A 19,352-nucleotide genomic window follows, 5' to 3' on the forward strand; every position below is an offset into this window, starting at 1 on the left:
TCTGGCCGCCGTGGCAGATTTTGGGGATGAAGAGTAAGACGTTATGAAATGGGTTGAAGACAACACCAAGGTTGTGATCAAAAGCAGAGTAGGGAAGGTGGTCAGGAGAGAAGAATAAAAGAGGGGGGGAAGAAGAGATAGCCTGTTTGGAAGGGAAGTATAGAACTTCAGGTTTAGTGGAGTTCAGCATTAGCTAGTGAGATGTCATCCAGTATTTAATGGCAGAGAGACAGTTAGACATTTTTGACCATATATCTTCTTTTCCTTTCCCTCATTATCTGACGAGCTGAGTGCCATTGGCGATAAGTTTATAGGAGAAGCCGTAGGAGGAGATCAATGTGCCAAGAATAGAGGTATAATAAGGGGGAGGGTAAGGCTGTTCCAGGAAACCTGGAAGTGTCTGGGGTGAGATATGAAGCAAACCAAGTGAGGGCCCTGTCCCTGATAGCTAGGAGAGCTAGTATTGAGATATGGTCAGAATGTGTGACGGTATTGAAGACAGTATCACTGACCCACTGCCATTACCTGCTCTTTCACATTATACATCTACTGTATAAATGGCCTTTTATGTATATCTCATTCTAAATGCCTTATTTTACCATGCCTGTAAATACATGCTGTATAATTTATATATATGTATAATCCATTCTAATGCTTTATTTTACCATGCCTGTAACTAAATAATGCGCCCGGTTGCCCCTGGGCCAGGAGAGAGGTCGAGAAGAATAAGAATAGATTAACAGTTAGCATGACGAGCGGAAGAGATGTAGTTGCTGTCATTGAGGAGACCTGACTCAGTAGAGTGCATAGGTTGGAAGTCAGATTGAATTGGATCCCGGTGGCTGTGTGTGTCAAGGAACTCACTAAGTCGGTTGAAAACTACACGCTCTAGAGTTATGGAATAGTGAGACAGGACGAATGTTGGCAGGGCAGTTAGGATCTAGGCCAGGTTTCTTAGGATAGGGATGACAGTGGCCGACTTGTAGGATGATGGAAAGGGGGCACTGTCAAGAGAGGAAAGCACCATATGGAGCAACACTGGGAGCTATGAGTTTTACTATGTGTAGGGATAGAGGATCGATGGAGGCACATGAAGGGCTAGCCCTGAGCAGAAGGGCAAGATTATCCGCCAGGTTAGCGGGGGCAAAGGAAAACATTGTCGCAGGAGAGGAGGTTAGAGGTGGTGAAGAAAAGTCAGCAGGTGGGGGGATAGAAGATAATTTGCGAGCACATTTTGAATGTTGGAAATTTGTGAAGCAAAGTATAGTGCAAGATCATTGGTGAGCAAGATGGAGGAGGGGTTAGGAGGTGAGAGAATTGAGTTGAGAGATTTTTGGAGGCACCTAGGTTGAGAGGATTGAGACAAAACGAGAAAGAGATAGAAGGTCACATTTTGCAGAGTCGAAAGCAGACAAGTAGTTTTGAAGAGCAGTCAGGTAGAGTTGGGGATCTGAGGAGTATCTAATCTGAGCTACTTCTGTGTTCGTTGTTGCATCTTTCTCTTCCTGTATTTTTTTGAATTTCCTTTGTAGATGTGTCTTGACTCTGTTCAACTTTGATACATTTAGCTCCCAATTCCAGTATTCTTGCTATGTCGATGGCTTGTTCTAAAGTAGGAATGTTGGCTTGCTCTAACCTTTATTGTATGTTGGGATCTGCGGTGTATAACATTAATTGATTTCAAAGGTATTCATCCATAGCACCCGTGAATTTACAAGTTACAATTCAATTTCTCAGAGCTGTAGTTGTCATCCGATTCCCCTTTGTGTGGTTTCCTTGTGAAAAGATACTATCTTTCTAACATAACATTAGTTTTATTACCAAAGTGTTTGTCCAGCTTTCCAATGCTATGTCATATTTCCTGGTTGAGTCATCAGCGTATGCATCTCCTGAGCCCTCCTGGGCTTGAATTTCTGCCAAGATGTGACAAAATGTTCTGACCATCTGCTTCCAAGCTGTTTAATTTTGTCGCTTCTTTAAGGGCGTCATTAAACTTTGCACCCTTAATTGCTCTTAGATACATCTGAAATGTGTCTGGCCACTGTTCCCATGGTATAGATGGTTCACCTGGTGTGGGAAGAACAGGGTATGCAGTTGGTACATTTTGCATATTTGTCTTGGAACGTCTGCCACTCAGTGACATTTGTGAAATTCAGTAACTCCAAATTAATTCTACGGGTGCTCTCACTTGAATTCCAATGTTTTATTATCTTTCTTGCGGCGTAGTATGTTTATAGTTACAATGTGTCTTTATGACGTATTCTGCACACAGTTCCTAAACAATCAGAACACTGAGGTTTGTGTAGGCCCTTGAAATGTTTCCTCTACTAGTGTTGGTTTCCACAAGCTGCTTTGCCTGAAGCTTGACTTTCTTCAGTGTCTTAGGGTCCTTTGCTCTAAAGCCTGGTGCTCCTGGAGATGACACATTGCGCTCAGATGCTCTCGGGGGCTTTACTCGAAAGTGGGAATCCGCGAGTTATGGCGCAAGCTTAACTCTGTGTCCTCACTCTCTCTTACCAGCTTTTTCAGGATTTCTATTAAAGAATTCACATACTTTGTATTTGTGGCCTTTCCCTTTCTTCTGCCACCGCTTCTAGGAAGATGTTCTCAGTTCCCCTTTTGGTTGGAGAGCACACCTCAAGTTCCTTCTTTTATTCAGCCAAAGTTATTGACACAGCGCCCAGTGTGACCTCCATTGTGTTTGTCTGGGGCCACGTGCCCTCCTCGTTGCCAATTGTGTTGTGAAATCATTCAATTGACACCCATTCTTATTTTGGGTAAGTGTGGTTAGTTGGACCACCCCACTAATGAGGTGCCTCCTGAACCCTTCTGTCCAAATAATTCTGTTAAACAATAACTCTCTAAATGTATTTCTGTTCTGGAATCTGTTACAGGTGGGAAGCTGAATTCCAGGACAGAACCAAATTATATAATACAAGGGAAAAAAGACATATTTACATTTTTCTTTAAAAGTAGGTGGCTGAGCGAGGGTGGCAGGCAGCGATCTCTTACCACAGAACAGCTCAAGGAAGAGCTTTAATAACGTGCCCCGGAGAGGGTGAGGGCAAATGTGGCCCTTGATGCCAGTGTATCTTTTACAAGAAACATTCTAGCCCAGTGATAAAAAGAGGCATTCTATCATTATTCATCCAGAACACCAGCTATTCACCAAACGGAACATCTAAAGAGCTTTCGCATCAATTGTGAGCCAAAACTAAAAAGTCAAACCAAAAGCTTGTTTACAACATGAGCTGCACGTGACTAACAAGATTTAGACCTTTCTCAAAAATGAAAAACACTAATTGCCTTAGTGTGCGCACCAGAGACGAGTTTACAGACATCTCAAGTTGCAGCATGTTATAAGACTAGCACAAAAGGCCCTGCGTCCCTTCCTTACGTTCTGTCTCTTGCAGCTATGCATTTAAAATGAATGGGCAAAATTGCAGGTACCAGAATGCGGAGAAACAAAGAAAACAGAATGGTCCACCCACACTTGACAAGAGGGACATTGGGATCTCTGCAAGTATCATATTTCTGTACACGCCATGAATCCAATTACTTGGCATAGTGACCTGCATTTACTACTGACAGTTAAAGGTGTCCTATGTCACATGTGTGCTACCCATACAAGTCAGGCATTGCATTGTAATATAGTTCTGCCTTTATCATGAAACAAAGTATAGAGTAAAAGACTGGTACAAGAATGTGAAGCAATACATATGACAGAATGAAATCCTCATGCCTGGAACATGTCTCTCACAACCAAAGCACAAATAAGTAGGCAATAGAAAAGGGCAATATGTGATCCCCCGCCCCCCACACCCCTTCCTACCGGCTCTTTCAACTAGCCACCAACCAATTATGTATGATTGCCAGACTTCCTCTGCGTAACAACTGATAGGCGCTCTTTACGATTGACTCACAGCTTCCCAATTATTCATTTTGGGTGCCTGTTGTGAGTCTCCCTATTTGGCAAGGGGTAAGTTAAGATGTGGGTCCCTTGCTCACTGTGCCTAGTGACTCATATAGCACCTAATTCAGGATGCCCAACAACATGCCCGTGTTTGCTAACACTCTTGTACAAAGGGGACCTGGCCTAGCTCATTGCAGGCTGTATGAACTGCTCCTATTGATGCCATTAATTTGCATAGGTCTAGTCCCTTTCCGTAATGGCACAGACGGGAGAAAAAAACAATTAAATGGAACCTGCCCACAACAATGCCATTGGTTATGATTAATTCACAGTTTTCCACTCACTACTTTGTGGTGTCTATTGAGAGTCTCACTACATTGCGAGAGTGTTTTCCTTCGAGAAACACATAGGGCCTCATTACGACTCAGGCGGTAAGGGGTTTACGGCGGCGTAAACAGCGCCGACCCTTACCGCCTGATTCCGAGGTCCCTTAGCGCCATGGAGGTTTTAACACCTGCTTTTAGCAGGTGTTAAAATCCATGGCGCTAAGGGACCTTGATGTTAATTACGCCACCGTAATTTACGGTGGCGTAATTAACGCCTTCCCCACTCCCATTATGCCCTATGGGGCAAAAATGGGAATGGGGAAGGGTAAATGGGGATTGGGGACTTACCGCCCGCCTACCTCGGAATGGGGCGGTAAGTCCGCCAACCACCATGGCGTAAACGTAGTTTACGCCATGGTGGTAAAGGTACGACCCAGGCGGTAACTTACCGCCTGGGTCGTAATGAGGCCCATAGCAAAGAAGGACCAAAAGCTGAGCTCCAAATCGGCACCCTTCTCAAAATCAAACCCTTCATCCTTGCGGAGCATAGTGCAGGCCATTGTGGTCTTGCGCATCGATGGGGGGAATGCCCTGCTGATGGGGCTCCCAGCTGCTCAGTTGGCTTCCCTAAAAGGAATCCATGTTGCAGCCTCTGTTATTATTGGTACACTGAAATTTGACTGAATCACCCCCGTTCTACGTGACCTACATTGGCTTACTCTCTAGCCAGGATACTGTTCAAGACGGCATGTATCATCTACAAAGCAGTCACGAGTAGCACACCAGTCTACCTGGCGGCTCAGCTCCACATATCTTTTTAAAAATTATTTTATGTATTGTGTTTTCGGTTTATGGACTTAAACATTTCACAAAATGTTAATACATAGAAGCATATGAAATATAATCATCGTCAATCCATAAACATTTTTTACAAACAGATTCATAAAACACACTTACAAGAAGCGCTAAGTAAGAACAACAGACAGACCACTAGCAAACTTGAACACGCGGACAAAGTCATGACACATGAAATGGAGAAGTGAAACACCCTTGGCTCCAGTGCCACTTACGCCCTCTCACTAACGAGGATTAGTGCTTCAGTGACGATTCTGTTACAGGCTTGCACAATAGAGACACTGTTCCCCGCATCAGTTGATCCAGAACGATTCTCCCAGACCTGTAGTTGTTTCTTAAACGTAATTTGAAATGTTGAATTCTAATCAGAGTAAGGTTTGGGCAACAAATAATTAGGTGTTTAAGTGATTCCAAAGAGGAGGTGCACGCTCATAGTCTGCAGGGCAAGGGGCGCTCTACCTGTGCAGACAAAACACCAGTGCGCTCTACAGTTGGCAATTGGTTCAGTCGGAAACCAGGTATAAATTCGGAGCCTTTTCACATGGGAAGAGAGAGAGATATTTTGCTAAGTTTCCGCTCTTCCTCGGAAATTGAGGATATTCCTTGTAGGTCTTATACGATGCTAATAGGTGACAGTATCCGACCATTCCTTGGTGAACAATTTATGCTTAGTTCTAGATGGTCTCTGTACCAGCTCTTTCTCAGTAGAATTAATCTCAATCAGTAAATTGGCCATATTGATCATAAAGGCATTCAACAAGTCCAGTGATTGTTAGGTTAGCATCTCCCCTAAATCAATTTACAATGAGTTATTTGAGAGAGATATGATATTTGCAAAGTTAGCTCATTGCCTCCGATGTACCCTACATTGCAAGGAAATCAACCCTAGTTCGTGCCTAATGATGGCATTAGGTATGGATTTTGATAAACCAAGGGTTTCCTTTCATATCACTCCCTGGAGGGACTTAAGATAATGCCCCAAGTCCGTTGTTGTCATTTCCAGACAGAATAAAATAGTTGATTCCACTTTGGTTAAATAGAAGCGAAGTGAGGGGTGGAGCGAGAATTTGCACAACTGAAGTTTAATTTTCTTTAGCTGGGCAATCAAAAGTGAAGTTTTAATTTTCAATAAGGCTTTTCATTCAGAGATTGGGCAACTATTGGCAAGATTGTAGCCCAAATACCTGATGGAAGCAACCTGCTCTGGCCTTTGTTGGCCTACTTTCCAAAACATAGGTTTAGGTCTGATTTTAGTGGTAAAGATGAAAACTGGACTTTTTACCATTGACCAATAGATTATTATGGATGGTATAGTCGAAGAACAGGTCAAACTTGCGCTGTAGCCCGATCGACGTCTTATCAAAGAAGACCAGGTCATCAAGGAAAGCTAGCCAGTTCAACTTGAGATGGCCTAACTTTATTTGAAATGAGGGTCCAACAGACCAAAGTTGGTTTATATCACTAATATAGGCATTAAAAAGGGCTGGGACTAGGGCACAACCTTGTTTGAGACCCACCTGTGTCCCAATAAGTCCTGACACCATTCCTTCCCTGTTCAATCTTACTCTAATAGATGTATCTGTATGTAAGATCGCCAGGGGTTGGACCAATTTTGGCAGAACACCCCAGGTTAACAACTTGTTCCACAGGATGTTACAGTTGACTCTGTCAAAAGCACTAATCATGTCGATTGAAGCCACGTAAGTAGTGCCAGTGGAACCCTTTTTTACCACCGCCATTAGGTGAACCATAATAGTGGCATTTAAGGCTGTACCCATCGATGGTTGAAATCCCACTTGATAGCGTGAGATTACCCCCAAATGGACAAGTGAACTACTTAAATCTCTCAGCAATTCAGTTGAAAACATTTTACTCGTAGCATCCAGTAGAGCGATGGGCCTGTAATTACTGGGCTCGTTGATATTGCCTTTTTTATGGATTGGGATGATGATGGATTCCCGCCAAGTATGAGGAAGGCAACGTGTGTGAAAAACAGACCTGAAAAGAATTGGCAGCGGGCCAACCCATAGTTGAAGGTCGCTCTTAATTACAATATGTGGCAGGCAATCTGGACCGGGGGACCTGCGGGCCTTAGATCTTGCAATAGCCCACAGTAAGCCATCCTCATCCCATGGGCAGCCTCCCTGAATGATCGAGCCAGCTATTCTGCCATCTGAACACAGTTTCCCTTGCCGGATGTGTATACTTGGTGGAAAAGATTGCTATCCAGGAGTCAGCAGAAATAGGACACAGCGTGTATGATTTGGTAGAGCCCCCCTTTGCATTGATAATAGCCCAGGACTCAGCGGAATTGGTGTTTCAATTTTTCCAAGATTACTTGATTATCTTTAATATACTACTGAGCTCTGAGTGTCTTATAGCCTTGCGTGGTGGCCTTTTTGTGTTGGAAAAAAGTTTCTGAAAAACATGTTCTTCTCTCAAAGTTTCTTGCTCTTTTCACTTAATTCTTTTAGCTTCAACTACCCTTCTATCAGAAACATGGGGAGGAGGGGGTTCCACTCGCTACCTAGACTTCCACTTAGATGATATTTCTGTGAGGCATTGAAAGACTGTGCAGTTGAATTGATGAACATGAAAGATGTCCATCTGGGCCTCAAGCACTCTTTTAGTAATAATTCTCCTCAGAGCATTACTGGATTGCTGACAGGTAGTGGGATACCATCTCAGAAATAGCCCTCCCTTTCTGGGGTGATCATTGGCAAAGACGGAATAAAGGAATGCAATATGATAGGAAGATTCAAAGTTAGGAGCAGAGCGAGGTGGTCACTAAGCGCCTGATCTTTGACAGTATGTTGACTGCACAACAGGCTTAGAAGTTGAGATGCATATATATATATATATATATATATATATATATATATATATATATATATATATATATATATACATATATATATACATGTATATATATATATATATATATATATATATATATATATATATATATATATATATATATATATATATATATAGTCAATCCTTGAGGTGGTTTCCTCTCTATGCCTGGTAATAACATTGACCAATTCATCCTATGTCAGTGTACAAATTGACATGCCCTAGCTCTGGAAAAATAAGCCCCAGGCGACCCCCCCCAGCGCTTTCTTTTCTAAGGTGGCGCACCTGGGAGCTGTAAAGACTTCATTCAGTCTTGCGCCCTCTTCATAGGCCGACTTGAAGTCCCCCCCCCCCCATGATGATGGAGGGCAAATGCTCCATGTCCAGCCAATTGCCAATGATGAGACCCAAAGCCCCTTGAAGTCCAGTACTCGAAGATTGGTCGCAATTCCAATAGAGGTCTATGAGGATCTAAAAGGATCTAAAAGGGCGATAGCTCCGCTAGTAGGGCAATAGCAAGCAGGCCTTGATGAGATGTTTCAACATCGTAGTAGTTAGCTTTAATGTTGAGGTCAACTGCTATTGCTAGTCCACCTGATGGATGACCTGAAGACCCTCATCTAGCAGCTTAGGTTTGATGAAGGTTTTGTAACCTTAGACCAAGTCAAAGTGGCTTGTAATCATTGCTACTGGAACATTAGAAAGTGTTTGTCTGTCAGAAATTCGAAGATTGTGAGGCCTTAAGGTATACTGACAAAGCCACAGACGTTCCAGGAGATTAATGACAGTTCCACGTGGTTAAAGACGGCTTGATGCCGCCTTAGAATGAGCAAACATCTTAAAGCCCTCTCTAGCCAGGACCAGTCCTGCTGCTGATCATTGACCTGACGTGTAGCAGGGGTGTCACTTTTACAAGTTGGGCAACTAATGCCAAGACCCATTGATGCTGCTCCGTAGAACCTCCTTATGAGGCCTTGGAGTGCGGCTAAGAATGCTTCTGCCTCCTCAGCAGTTTTAAGATTGTATAGGTAATAGCATAAGGTTCGCAGTGTCCGCCGTTCTCCCCAAACCAGTCGTGCTACTAAATTGGAATAAAAGTGGCAGACCAGACGATCTCCTCCCTGTTCTGGCAAATCCATAAATATCACCCATATGGAAAGAGAGCAATGCTGGAATGGCATGGAAGACTTCTAGAAGCTTCCTTCTATTCATAGTTAAATGGCCATTTATATGAATAATAGTGTCCCACCCAATTGATTTGATGGAATGGAGGTTTGGCGCCGATAATGCGGAAGCATAAGTATTTATAGGAGTTGTCGAGTTGACACTCGCTTACACTTGTAAATTTGAAGCACCGCAAGCCAGGTCTTGGGCAGTTTGGCCCGAAGTAGCCCACTGGTCCCTGGGAATTCTGTCTGCTGGACTGTCTGCTCCTTTATGGTTTTTGGGGCCATCAATGGTTGTCTCACATGCAACATCCAATGCCACGTCCCTTATAGGCTGCAGAAAGGTGGTTATTTTCCTCTGATTACCTGTAGCTATAGAGGAAGTCGCCATGTGAGAGCTACCTGCCACCGGAGACCCAGTAGAAGGCGAGTCAGAACATAACATCATTAACAAAAAGAATGTTATGTTCTTCCGGAATGTTGCATACCTGGTCTCTTTTACTTCTATGCCTATAAAGAATAACACCCTCTGCCCTCCTTTAGAAGGAGACTCAGTTTCGTATAAGAAAGCTACTCTCATTGTATTTATGTGCCCTAACTTGTGGGAAAATAAAGATACTAGAAATAGTTCAATCCTCTGTACCGACCAGCCGCTCACCCTGCCTGCTTTCTTTCTCTTTACTCAGTTACTGACACATGAGATGGCGCTGAATGTTGGTGCAGGATGCTGTGAATGTGCCTTCCTAGTACGATGACCTGTTCAAGATGTCTCAGAACGCTAAAGACAAGGAAGAGGGACGGCGTGTAGGGCCGTTTAGGTGCCGGGTCCTTCGGGGTTTGGCTGTTCAGGGGTCACGACCCTGGTTGTGAAGAGCTCCATTACAGATTTGTCATTCAAACCTCTTAAAGCTTTGCATGTAACCGTTTGAAAAGTATGCATTTTCTTTGCTGTTGGACGAGCGATTAAAGAAGATAGTGCATAGTACTCGCCCAACGGGTCTTTAGTAGAATCTAAAGCCCCATTCACGATAGAGAAGAGGATTGGTCATTGTTCAGTTTCTCTCGGCTTTATTCGGGTTATAAAGTGTGCGGGCAAGCGGCGGTGCAGGGGGCACAGAGAGAACGGCCCTCCTCCTCGGGATTCCTGCTCTCAAGTATCCTTCACGGCCTCTGTGACAGTGCATGCCCCGCTCTCGCGCCTCTGGTGCCATGGCATTAGCCTGCCTACTCCAACCGCGTCGACAGGACAGCTACACACATGCAGGCCAAACAAACATGGGATGAAACACTACATATAGGTTTATCAGAAAAATACCAGTACAGTCATGTGCTGACCCTGCAACTGGTAGCACATAATTTCCATCAGAATCCCCTTCATTGGATGCCCCTCTTTACCTTCTCAGGTTTACGTCACAGCAACTGCTCCTGGTGTTCTATCTGCGTCTCTTTCTGGTTACCATGCTTTTCTCACCCTACCACCCCTGCCAACCCACGGATTGTTACACAGCGGGAAGTGGCGTTGGTCTTCATGAACATTACTCTCCAACTCAGTTAGAAGTGGCTCGTGACAACCATTAATAGTGCGTGTACGTGGGGTAGTACAATCTTGATGCAAATATGTTGGTGTATACATTCAATAGCATGAAGGGCACTTACTTCGCACTATGAGCCTGGTGATAGCCGAGTTGAAGTAGTTTCCTCCGATGTACTTGGCAGTGTACATGGCTGCGTCCTTCGGCTGCACATTGTACAAGTACAATTCCAACAGCTCTGACACTTCGTGTTTGACAACTGAATGGATGAACGTGTCTGAGGAGCAGAAAAGAGGATAGAGTAACAGGTTAATATACATAATGCTGCTGCGTCATTTGTCAAGCTACCAGCTGACTGTTAATGTGTGGTACATATTAGGTGAATGCATTAGATAGATAGACAAATCCCTGCTTGCCCTTCTGGAATGAAACACGAGAACCTGGAGACAGAGCTTGCCATGTCTTATGTGTTTTGTGGGAGAAGCTAAGTTTGGAGAGTGTGTATGTTAATTCTGTCTCTGTGTCCGCTGTCTTCTCCCACAGTCAGAACTTCACAATGGCGATGAGCGGAAAAGTTTCAACCTGAAGCTTTTAATTCCGCCATCCACATCTTGTCAGTTCGCCTGTCCTGAATCACAGAGGGCTTGTTAGTTTCTCCACAGCTGTGCCACAGCTCCTGGACCCAAAAGTGGCCCTGTAAATGTTTTTCAAAGTGGCCCACTGTTTCACAATGGGTGCCAGCCCAACGCCTTCAATCCCTTTACGTAGGTGCTGGGGGGTGTCTGACAAGAGAAGATATAAACAATATGTCCAAACAGTGATTTTTAAAGCACATTTATCCCATTATAGGGATTAAAAAAGTAATCTTATTTTAATGGAAACAATCAAAGTATAATATTAAAATGCAAGCTCATTACACATTCATAAAACAGCATAAACATTTCATAAAAAGAATTAATTAGAAGGAAAATAGAGAGAAAAAGAGAACTAAAAACTAAATATTTCCTAATTCCCTTCCGTTATCAAGTGCAAATTATTGGGGCCATTTAGTAGTATTCTTTTTGAATGAACCCACTCAGTTGCAGGACCCGTAATATGTTTATAGTCAGAGCTGTTTCTTGACCTGTTACCAGCCTGTCCCAAAACATTTCAGAGAGGAGACGATCCCCACTCTCGACCGAATGTCGAAGACACCTTGTTCTTACTTCCCAGGTGCCCTCGCATTCTATCATAAGATTCTTGAGAGACTGGTTGCGCGGTGTCCTCACAGACTTTACACAGAGTCTTAGCTTCACTACCACGTCCCCAACGGGACAACACCTACCCCGTATGTATCAAGTTCAAACGGAATCTTAAGAAGTTTTGCCTTCCTTTCAGTTCCGGGAACTTTATTAGGTGCCTCGGCAGAAACCCAATTGTTTTATCAAAGGGAGAGAGTGAACCTGCTAATGCTAGCTAGTGCATGTGGTCTATGGTGTGTATCCAATCCATACGCATTAGTGCCTGTTTGGACTTCATTGGATTGACTATGAGAGTCTCTACATCGCTATTGCAGTCTATTAAGGCTTAAAATACACATTTCTGTAAGTTACACAGGAGCGATGACCGCGATAGATTCAAATAAACTTGTAGATCCTCATAGAGAGAGTCTGCCTGAGGGACACAATCTCACGGTACAGAGAAATCAACTTCCAATCTGCCTGTACTTTTAAAGACCTGAGGCCAAGCTATGGGGAGACTCTGAGGGAGACCAAAGACCATTTTCCATATAATATCCTCTAATCATTGCCAGTTGAATTCCCAGGCCAGAAATTTTTGCTTCTAGCCCGTATAGGAGAATCAGAATCACCTTTGCTGTATAATATCTGACAAGTGGTAGTATGGAAAATATACAGTATTTTCTCCTAATTTTGGCCATTTGTGAGGCTAGTTGAGTTGCTTTCCCTAAAACATCCTGGCCTCTTTGTTCCACCTTAGGGGATGTATACAGGGGAAACCCCAGGTAAATAACTTCCTTGGCCACCGGAATGGCTTGACTGCCAAGGGTCCAGATGAATTTAGATGCTTGTCTGCCTCGTCTCTTGAAAACAACTATTTTGGATTTCCCTGGATTGACTAAGAGATCATTTCCCTTTATATAGGCTTCTAAAGAGTTCAGCAATCGCTGCAATCCCACTTCTGCCTATCTAGTAGAACGATGTCATCCACGTAGGTGAGCCATCTAATTGGACTTCTACCAAATTTAAAAAGTAATTAAACATAACAAAAAACAGACATAGAAAACATATTAAGAATGAGGAATCACATACTGAAAGCTTTATAACAAACTCTTAAGTGGACTCTTAAAGGGATATGAGGGGAGAAGGCAGGAAGAGGAAGAGATTATGGGAGAAGGGGGTAAGAGGAGCAGGAAACTAGGGGAACCCACATAAAAGAGGTCCATGGTGCAGATGCCCACAGAGAAATCTCCAGAGTTCCCTGTAGGCCAGTCCTCCACTCCCTGCAGGGCTTCCAGGGATCTCCTGGGGGGTGCCACACGCAATCTTACACTTCTGTTCCTGCAGCAGAGAGTGCATCTGCCCTCCACGCATAATTGTTGCTATGCCCTCCTGAGCACCATTCTGTTTTTCATGGACTATTAGTATATTGCAACATCATGCTGTGCCTTTTCGTCTACCCTACTGTGAATGATTGACATCTGGCAATGGCTTGGTAGCCCTGGCTTTTTAAAAGTAAAATGTATTATTAATAAAACAATGTGGGAAATTCTATGTCAGAAAGGGTGCCCTACTAACCAGGTACCCCTTTCAGCAAATTCCATGCCAAAAGCATAGTGTGCACTTGAGCCCTTCTACATCAGTATTCTGATTGTATATGCCTGCTCTCCAATTCCACAGAGCAGGTTCAGAGGTCACAGGTGCCCTCTTGACAGCTTCAGTGACAGCCACGTCACTTCAGCGCAGAGGCTGCATTTAAAATATACATCCATGTTCCCAAACTAAATATTTTTAGGAACCCACCTTCCTGGTGGTAGTTATAATATTTAACATAACTGATACCTGAGTTAGGGTATACCAGATGGCATTTCTCTTGATTATTAAAGAAATATCAAGTTGGTATCATGCTAAGGTCATCCCTGGGAGCCCAGCCCAGCCATGAATAGGCTATGTGTATTCTCCCTAGACTGGCTGTCTTGCTGCACCTAACCGGTCAGGAGCCAGTGTGAGCTGATGCTCTTTTGATCCTTTATGAGGTTGCATAACACCTCTCACCAGCAAAACCGTGCCTCACCAGGAGCTGTCCTGGGAAATTGGAATCAAAGGGCACATCATACACAAAAGGAGGAGCCTCACACCAGGATGCTGCTTACCAAAGGCCTTTGATGCTATGGGTCTTAGAAAGGAGCATAGTTAGTGTAGACAGGGAGATCTCCACACAGTTGGGGAATTTTTCCACCATCTTGTTTCTGTGTGTTGAAGATGCAAATCTAACACTAAATAAAGATAAATGTGAATTTGTCAAGCATGCATTAAAATACCTAGGCGCAAACTAGCTCTGAAAAAGGAATGGATCCAGTTTCTCAGAAAGTAACTGCCCACATGTCTGCCCCTCACCCCCACAACCATTTGACACTGCCCTCCTTCTTAGGAACGGCCACTTATTGTACAAGATACATACATGACTTTGGTTCAGTCAGGACCCCACCTCGTCAACTAATCAAGCAAGATCAAGAGTTCATGTGGACATTGGAGTACGAAGCGACTTTTGAACAAATTCAGTAACGCATAGTGGCAGCTATTTGCTTAGCATATTTCAGACTTGTGCAACGAGGTAACAGTAGATGACAGCACTGCCTTTCTAGGAGCCATTCTTGCCCAATACAGATTTGGTTCTAAACCTCTGAATCAAATATTATTCTATGTTAGCAAGAGCTACTCACACATGGAAGAGAAAAGTCAAGCAGTGTTGTTCGCCTATGAACATTATCATTTGTTTGTGTATAGTAATGATTGCTGATGTTAAAGCTCTCAATAACACATATGGTAATCCAAGGGCTAAGAAGCCTCAAAAGGATAACCAGGTGGGGGCTGCGATTGCAAGAATCTAGTTTCTAGATCATTCAGATCCTGCAGATTCATCTCAAAATCTACTACCGATATGTCACAGAGGGGCTTCAACGAAAGAGTGTTGTATTACAGCGTGCAATATGCAAAGGCTCAAATACTACTGTCAGAAGAAATTGGAAGAGAAACCAAGGAAGATCCGACATTATCTTTCATCATGGAGTGCATTCAATCCATCAACATGCTAAACAAGAGGCTGAAGAGAACGTGGCTATTGATCATCACAGGCTATATACCCCCTGTTGTTAGTGAAGACAAACTGTGTCTGATTTGGGTATTTTGCTGGGATAGTTATTTCTTTGTCCCTGCATCTCAATCTAATAGAGGCACAAAGGACACGGGTATAGTGTCTACTGAATCTCTGCATGAGTTTTCAGGGAATGGACACCCTAGTCAAAAAGAAAAGAAGGGAGTGTCTGGTCTGTCAAAGTATTGCTCCGCACACCATTCCAGAACTGCTGCAGATGACACCAGTACCCCCAGATGTGTGGAAAGTGTTGCAATTGACTTCTTCGACCAGCCCCAGTTCTAGAGAAAAACCCACTGGCCAGCATTTCCCCAGAGAAGGGGGCACAGCATCATGATGGGTACCACCTCAGGGTGACCCCGGGAGGAGGGCTCCAGAAATGTGAAATAACTGTGTGTTAATCTGGACTGTAATGTGAAGGACAGTAACGAAAGCTAATTCTGTATATAGTTTTGTTATGGGGAAAGAAGAGGGATGTTATATTTACACTACGTCACTGCAAAAGGCGGGACGTGGAATAGACGTATGACATCAGGACTTCCTCGAGGAATCCGAATGTCCTGCGGTAGTACCAACGCTGAGTGGAGGTGTCTGATTTCAGTGCTCGCAGCCTGCCATTACTCCACGCCCTATACACACAGGCCGGAGTTAATAGATGTGCAAGGCTCCATACAACAGCCACCATATGATTAAGAGTTAAGTAGAGAAATAAAGTTCAATCTAGGTGAAGCTTCTTTATTGTGGGGAACTTTTCATTATATATATATGCCTCAGTTTAGGACTTCACAGTTACTTTTAAAGAGTATAGGAATTTCGAATGTTACTACTTTTGCAAGAATGTGCATTGACAAATATTAGTGTTCTTCAGAAATCCATGGCTGTGACATTCATTTTGTTTTAAAAATGACACGGATTCCCACAAAGAAAACTGGAGCTTTTGTTAATTTTGTAATTTTGCTATACTTTCAGAATTAATTTTCTAGGGACTATCAAAGTGTTAAACTCTTAAGTTTTATCGATTTAATCTGCGTCCAGCCACAGCCCGCACAAAAGAGGTTTGAATCCCAGCTGGGATGACTCAGTTTTGCACCTTTCTGTGTCTACTTAAATACTAGTGGTTTTGGTAATAATTAGATGTATTACTCAAGTGGTTAGAGACAATTCTGACTCCGCTCTAAACATTTTATATTCACTGAAGCATGTTGATCTGTAGCAACACTAATTCACCAAAATATGAGTTTCTATGAAGGGCGATAAAGGTAGGGGGTTGGGTGTAAGCTTAAATATTCTTAAAGTGAATCTTTCAAACATCCTGGCTCTGTTTAATGAAATTCCCCATCCTCGGTTGATTTCTACTAAAGACATAGAGCTTGTGGAGTTTTTGACGATTCAAGAACTGATCATGTAGTAATTAAGATCCCTTCTTCGGCAGTAGATCCTATGTAATTGGAAGAAGCTCAGGCCATTAGAGGTATGGGATATGATATACGCCCAAGTAGGTTAAAGAATGGGCGACAAGAGCCCAACTGGGAAATAGGAAATAACGCTGCCAGCGGGGAAAACAGGCCTATGGTGACGACCTGAAAATGTCATGCTCTGTGGTCAATAATAACAGAAGGGTCTGCTTTGCCCCGACAAAGAGGCAGACCTGTGACCCTGTAGAAGATTGGCCATGGCTCCCTGCAGCTCTTCCCTATAGGTAATGAGCGAAAAGCATGTGGCAGGTATTGCCTTTAACAGCTCACATGTTGTGGAAAATAGGAGCTCAAGTTTATCTTTCCTGTCTTGGAATGTGCGGCTATGATAAGCTAATTAGCAATGCCAAGTTGGATTCTGTTCTGTCTCAATATTCCTTGTTAGTTCTACAGGAAACGTGTACTGTTAAACATCTTGTATGGGATGTTACCAATTATTTTAGCAATTTGCTAGTAATACCCATGGGGTAAGACGTCAGGGTCCCTGATTATTGCTATTAAAAGAAAATTGTCCCTGAGCAAATGCCTTTTGAATGATACTAAAGGTATTTTAGCTGTGGAGATATTACTGCCAGATGAGGACGCCCCAACCTGGTGTCTTTTGTTAAACACATATTGGAATTCCATCACTCCTTGCTTAAAGATTTAATCTTTGCTTTAATGGGTCATATTAGGTAATTATAAATTTAGGGTACCTGAGTGAGGGATAATATTTGCTGTAGATTGGAATTCCATATGTATACCAGCAAACAAATGCATGGATATAGATAAGGATTGGAAGACTGGGTATTTTAAGCATCAGAAAGAGTTTGGGAATTATTGGCTTGACCTATACTCTGAATGGGCTCTCCTCATGCTAAATGGTCACGTTTCGGGGATAATCCCAGCAAACCGATGTGGCATAGGTTGGGTCAATATTCATGGATTGAATATGTTTTTCTCTCCAGTCGACTATATCACTGCTGCAAGCAATTTAATATTGTTGAAAACATGGATAGAAACCATAATATGTTGACTGCTATCTTCAGCTGGGTATTGCACTCATTCTCCCTCTCCTCTAGTGGGAACGTAGAGGTGTATTTAAGATTGATTTAATACTGAATTGGCTCGGTTCTGGCACTCTAGTTCACTGGCAGATAAATGAAGATCCTATTCCTCAGAATCCTTTTCTACTTTATTAATTTGGTTGAGAATGTTGGCAAGAGCAAGCAGTGTAGTAAAATGTATTCCCTCTCCATATGTTTACGATGAATTAGTGCAACGTTGTAAAAAGAAATTCAGGCAGGCCATTAAGAATATACAGATGAGTAGGATATCTTTGGAATTAGCTGAGGCTTGCATTAAAAAATTTAAACAAGGATATAAAAATTGGACAAAAGCTCACGAACACTTACAGATTCAATGCAATGCCGAGTTAATGTCTGAGGCAATTTATAATCAAAATAGTAAGAACTTTTGGGCTCTCGCCCAAAATAAATGTTGCCTCCAGACAGAGGCGCTCAGTAATCCTGTTTCTGAATTGCAATGTATTACCCAATTTTGTGGATTTATATAATGGTGATAAATTTACATTGCATACATTTCTTAGTGGGATACCCTGGCTAGTTACTATCTTGCAAGAGCACATTTTTTACTTTATAGAAAGCTGTTCGGATTCAAGAGCCCTGGACCTGAATGGGATGCACAACAAAGTTTTGAAACTAGCTCCTGAGGTTTGGTCTAGAATACTTTTTGTGCTGTTCACCAATATCCTTGAAACCTGTGTTATATCCGTGCACATGGCACACATCAATTAATGTTTTTAAGAAGGGACACAGTACATCTCCTTCTAGCTATGGCCCCAATGCCCTTAGGAGAGGAATGGAGACGGGGTCAATGGACTTCTAATTAATGCACTTAGAGAACAAATGTGCCAAAAGGGTGCAGATTCCGTGTTAATTGCCTGTGTGGACTTAACACAGGCCTTCGATATGGTGTACCAGCATAGACTGTGGTCTAAATTGAAACAGTGTGATTTTCCTGAAAATCCTTTGGCTATTCTTATACATTTAGACACTAATAGGGAGCTACATGTAAGGCTGGACAAGCAGGGTTCCTTATCCAAAGCTATTCCTATAAAGGATCAACAGAGGGGTAAAGTGCCAAGGTGGATAGTTGCAAGGCAACATGTAAGTGCAGTAGCTGGTTGCAAAGGTAACAGGTAAGTGCAAGGCAGTGACCACTAGATAGAAGAGGGGTCACCAGCAAATCCAATAAGTGCGGGCCTGTGAGGCAGCACAGGCCAAGTGGTGCCCAAGGTAAAGTGCATGGGGAGGACGCATGCTGCGGGCTATCAGTCAGAAGGCCAGGACCCAGAGAGGACACATAAGGGCCCAAGTCACCAATCACAGATAATGTGGCGTTTAGCACAGAAGAGAGTGGGGAAAGGAGGAGGAAAAGAGGAAAGTCTTGAGGTGTTTACAGAACTTGAGGAGAGATGGCTCAAGACTGAGACAGAGGGGGAGGCTGTTCCAGAGAAGGGAGCCAGCTGAGGAGAGGGAACGGCCACCCTCTCTCTGTTTAGAGAAGTGCTTGACAAGCAGAGAGTTGGAGCCGGAGAATAAGAGGGATCTGGAAAGAGAGTGTTTGGTAAGAGCAAGTTGCAGATAGCATGGTCCCCGGCACCAGACACCATTATGGATGATGCAGAGGGATTTAAATTCGATCCTCAGCCAGAAGCCAGTGGGGAGATTTTAGTGCTTGAAACATAGGGTCCCTGGGCTTAATGCCAAGGGTAAGTCTTGTAGCCCAATTTTGGTTTAGCTGGAGGGGATGGATAGAGGAAGAATGTAGATTAAGGACGAGGCTGTTACAATAGT

At 43.2% G+C, this 19,352-nt stretch overlaps 1 protein-coding gene across 1 annotated transcript in view; it reads right to left on the reverse strand.

Annotated features, from left to right (window-relative positions):
* TEK (TEK receptor tyrosine kinase) overlaps nucleotides 1–19,352 on the reverse strand; it is a 682,216-nt gene that overhangs the window by 372,035 nt on the left and 290,829 nt on the right. Inside the window, exon 4 of the mRNA XM_069630921.1 lies at nucleotides 10,773–10,925. Coding sequence (XP_069487022.1) covers nucleotides 10,773–10,925 — 153 coding nt within the window. The remainder of the gene's footprint in view (nucleotides 1–10,772; nucleotides 10,926–19,352) is intronic.

This window comes from Ambystoma mexicanum, chromosome 6q (assembly GCF_040938575.1).
Source record: "Ambystoma mexicanum isolate Mex_15411 chromosome 6q, UKY_AmexF1_1, whole genome shotgun sequence".
NCBI classification, from domain to species: Eukaryota; Metazoa; Chordata; class Amphibia; order Caudata; family Ambystomatidae; genus Ambystoma; species Ambystoma mexicanum.